The sequence below is a fragment of the Cajanus cajan genome, chromosome 7, assembly GCF_000230855.2.
Source record: "Cajanus cajan strain Asha chromosome 7, NIPB_CcT2T_4, whole genome shotgun sequence".
In the NCBI taxonomy this organism is placed as follows: Eukaryota; Viridiplantae; Streptophyta; class Magnoliopsida; order Fabales; family Fabaceae; genus Cajanus; species Cajanus cajan.
In genome coordinates, this window is record NC_138523.1 from 26,798,340 (window position 1) to 26,802,917 (window position 4,578).

The following is a 4,578-nucleotide window of genomic DNA, read 5'->3' on the forward strand; positions in this document are numbered from 1 at the left end:
TTATTGAAAAAAACAAAAAAATATAAACTTCAGAAAAAACAATGCGCCCGTATCATGTTCAGTACACCCGTACTAAAAACAGGGTTATGAACAAATTTTCAACTCAGTACGGGCGTACTGAAATGGATACGGCCGTATTGGCCACAAAGAAATTTTCAAAGACCTCGTCATGAGGCAATTGCATAAAATAGAAAAATAGAAAAATTGCTTGTGTATGACAGCAGCAAACAACATGCAGAAATTCAGAAAATCAATAAAACGTACAGAATAATTGAGCCTGGAGAGGCTCGCCGAAATAATACTCCCTCATCAGAATAATTGAGCCTGGAGAGGCTTGCCGAAATAATACTCCTTCAGAATAACTGAGCCTGGAGAGGCTTGCTGAAATAATACTCTCTCAGAATAATTGAGCCTGGAGAGGCTTGCCGAAACAATACTCCCTCTTAAAATAATTGAGCCTGGAGAGGCTTGCTGAAATAATACTCCCCAACTGTACAGAATAATTGAGCCTGGAGAGGCTCGCCGAAATAATACTCCCCAGAGATATTTCAGCTTCCACTCACGGGCCAAATTCCCCAGTGAAAGCTATCAAACCAAGATCAGCAAAATTCCCCAAGGGAGGCTTGATCATCTAAACAGAATATCCAAGTCGAAAGGACTTAAACTTCCTCAGTGGAAGGTAGCTTTCCAACTCAAACGAAGAGTGAAGCTAAGCCTGAAGAGGCTTTCTAAATAATACTCTGGGATACATAAGAACTTCAAATCCCCAGTCGCCTACACAAGAGGCACTCCTTCAAAAAAGGAAAATCAAAAATCCAAAAGATCAATAATCATTCCCCAAGTGGAATCCGGCTCTCAGCCAATCATTGAACGTCAAGCTGATACGCCTAACAGAAGAGGCCAATTACAACCAATGACAAAATCCCCTAGCGGATAACAGCTTACACAGAGGCAACAAAATCCAAAAATCAAAAAGAGTTACCCGAATAAGGATAACCGGGATACTCCACCAACGTCAAAGGACGTCAGCCAAACATAAGGCATCGCTCAATTCAAGAAGAGCATCTGTGTCTACACTCCAAGGAAACAGAAATTCCCCATGGGTACCAACTAAGCAATACAAGTTGGGGCACAAAAACCTATGAATGACTGCACATCCCCTAGACGGATCCCTGCGTTATCCAGCCCTCAGCGGCACAAAATCAGAAAAAACCGTCGAAGCAGCATCGTGGACTGTGGAGACAAAAATCATCTCAAAGCCTAAAAGGCAACACCCAGCTACCCAGTTGTCGAGAGCACCGAGGTATGCACCAGCCTGGAGAGGCAATACTCAGCTGCCCAGTTGTCGAGAGCACCGAGGTATGCACCAGCCTGGAGAGGCAATACTCAGCTGCCCAGTTGTCGAGAGCACCGAGGTATGCACAAGCCTGGAGAGGCAATACTCAGCTGCCCAGTTGTCGAGAGCACCGAGGTATGCACAAGCCTGAGAGGCAATACCCAGCTACCCAGTTGTCGAGAGCACCGAGGTATGCACAAGCCTGAGAGGCAATACTCAGATACCCAGTTGTCGAGAGCACCGAGGTATACACAAGCCTGAGAGGCAATACTCTGCTACCCAGTTGTCGAGAGCACCGAGGTATGCACAAGCCTGAGAGGCAATACTCAGATACCCAGTTGTCGAGAGCACCGAGGTATACACAAGCCTGAGAGGCAATACTCTGCTACCCAGTTGTCGAGAGCACCGAGGTATGCACAAGCCTGAGAGGCAATACTCAGATACCCAGTTGTCGAGAGCACCGAGGTATACACAAGCCTGGAGAGGCAATACTCAGCTGCCCAGTTGTCGAGAGCACCGAGGTATGCACAGGCCTGGAGAGGCAGTACTCAGCTACCCAGTTGTCGAGAGCACCGAGGTATGCATGAGCCTGGAGAGGCGACGACTAATACTCAACCTGGAGAGGCTACTCAACAATTTTCCACCGGAAGACACTACAAGTCAGAAGGTTGGCGTATTACCCGGACAATTGGGTCAACTCCTTTACTTGTCAATCGATACACCAAAAAGACCGTTTGACTAAGTAAAGGGGGGGCAGCTGTAGACCCCTAAAATTGTCCGGGTCGGAAATAAAGCTTGAAGACTCTCGAAGACTGAAGGAAGATCAGCCAGAAGGACTCCTGGAAGGCCCTAGGAGGGTTCTCTGTAGGTCTAGAGGTCTTAGAGTAGCTTAAAATAAGGAAGTGGAGGGAATGAAGCCCAATACGGCCGTACTAAACTTAATACGGCCGTATTGAAGCTTCATAGGACACTTTGGAACAGAGTTTTAACCCTCTCCTTGAGTATTCTGGGGTTTTTGAGCAGTGTTCTGCCCTAGAAATCACTCGGAGAGTTGATCCGACAAAGTTCTTGAGCCCCGAGCCATTTTGCTTGAGGATCGAACCTAGTCGAAGGGAAATCCTCCGGATTTCCATAGTTAAAAGTTTTTAGGAAGGAGCGAGCGAGCTTGTAGAGCGAGGGAACGCCAAAAAGCTTCCCAGTTTTACGAAATATATAAAAGCACGCTTCAAAGGTTTCTTCTTAAAGTCCTTCCTTTTACTGCTTTCTGTGTGCATATTTAAACTGTCATCATGTAGATAGTTAATTTATAATTGCTTAGAATAAATAGGGGTAATTTAGTAATTTTACACTGTTATTTTAGAAATAATCTGTCATAGGGAACCCGAAAGGGGCGCTGTGGGGTGCTAACACCTTCCCCACGCGTAACCGACTCCCTTACCCAACTCTGGTTGTAATGGCCAAAGTTGATTTATAAAATCAATTGTCTTATCCCTTTTTCCAATGTTTTGAGTAAAACATTGGTGGCGACTCCACGAACCCTTCCTTTTTATGAAAACCACTAATCCATGGAGGGTCCCGCTTGGGATTAACATGGATTGGTGAGACATTTAATAAATAAATTGGATAAGATCGACAAGGTCTCAGTTTGAGAACAAGTCGTTCTAATAATCCAATACATTTTCAAAACTAAAATAAAAGAGAGTCCGACCGTCTTCGCGACAGCCGAGGCCCGTTTCGGGCCGGTGGCGACAGGGTGGAGCACAACCAGTGCGATGCTATAGATGTGGAGGAGCCTACATGGTCAGGGATTGTTCCTATGCGGGGAATGTTTGTTTTAGGTGTGGAAGGCCAGGCCACCTTTCTAGAGATTGTTAGGTGCCACCGACTCCATCTGGGAGCGCCCCGAGGCTAGCCATGCCTATATCTACGAGGAGAGTGTTTGCATTGTCGGGTGCAGAGGCTTCCACTTCATCAGACTTGGTGAAGGTGAAAGGGAAGGCAACATGTGAGGATGTTTTCTTCTTGTTTGATTCCGGTGCTACATATTCATTTGTATCTGTTAATTGTATGAAGAGATTGGGTTTATCGGTATTTGCATTGCATGTTGATTTGTCTGTGTCTACTCTAGCTTCAATTTTTGTGGTGACGTCAGAGATGTGTGTGAGATGCCCGATAAAGGTGTTTGGTAGGAGATTCTGGGTGAACCTGATTGTGTTACCTATGGTGGATATCGACATAATCCTAGGGATGGATTGGTTATCTGCCCATCACATCCTTATAGTTAGTATTTTCTCAGTTAGAGGATGAGGTGTTGGTGTAAGATGGTCAAGTTGAGTAGTTGATGAGGGATGGAGTTGAGTGCTTCATGTTGTTTGCCGCTTTGACTATTGAGACAGAAAGGGCCATCACTAGGATTGAGATTGTTAGTGAGTTTCCTAAGGTATTCCCAAATGATGTGCCGGGATTGCCACCTATGCGTGATGTTGAGTTTAGCATTAATTTGGTACCAGGTGTAGTACCGATATTAGTGGCCCCTTATAGGATGGTTCCAGCTAAGTTGGTAAAGCTAAAAAAGTAGATTGAGGAATTATTGGAGAAACAGATGGTGAGACCCAATGTTTCTTCTTGGGGTTCCCTGGTACTGTTAGTGAGGAAGAGGGACGGTGGGGCCCGTTTGTGTGTAGATTATCGGCAACTGAATAAGTTGACGATAAAGAATAAGTATCTGCTTCCAAGGATTGATGATTTGATGGATCAGCTGAGGGGAGCATCGACGTTCTTGAAGATTGATTTGAGATCCGAATATCATCAGATTAGGGTGAAAAAAGTGACATATCGAAGACTACTTTTAGGACTAGGTATGGTCACTATGAGTATGTAGTGATGCTTTTTGGTGTCACTAATGCTCCAGCGGTGTTCATGGATTACATGAACAGGATTTTCAGGCCATTCTTAGAAAGATTTGTGGTGGTCTTCATTGATGACATATTGGTATATTCTAGATTTTTGGAGGATCACCATGAACATTTGAGGTTGGTTTTAGAAGTGTTGAGGGAGAGGTAGTTGTATGCCAAACTGTCCAAGTGTGAGTTTTGGCTGTCTAAGGTGAAGTTTTTGGGGCACGTGATATCAACGCAAGGGATTATAGTGGATTCAGCCAAGGTGGAGGTTGTGGTTCAGTGGGAGCGTTCGAGGACTGCTACAAAGATTAGGAGTTTTGTTGGGTTAGCGCGTTACTATAA

General features: G+C 44.9%; 1 protein-coding gene across 1 annotated transcript; it reads left to right on the top strand.

Annotated features, from left to right (window-relative positions):
* Positions 1-3,250: 3,250 nt before the first annotated feature.
* On the top strand, positions 3,251-3,643 carry LOC145949919 (uncharacterized). The gene has a single exon (XM_083060828.1). It carries the CDS (start codon positions 3,251-3,253, stop codon positions 3,641-3,643), a length of 393 nt encoding a protein of 130 aa, XP_082916954.1.
* Positions 3,644-4,578: the final 935 nt, after the last annotated feature.

Coding starts and splice junctions, on each gene's coding strand:
- LOC145949919 (XM_083060828.1), top strand. CDS start 3,251: ATGCCTATATCTACGAGGAGAGTGTTTGCATTGTCGGGTGCAGAGGCT.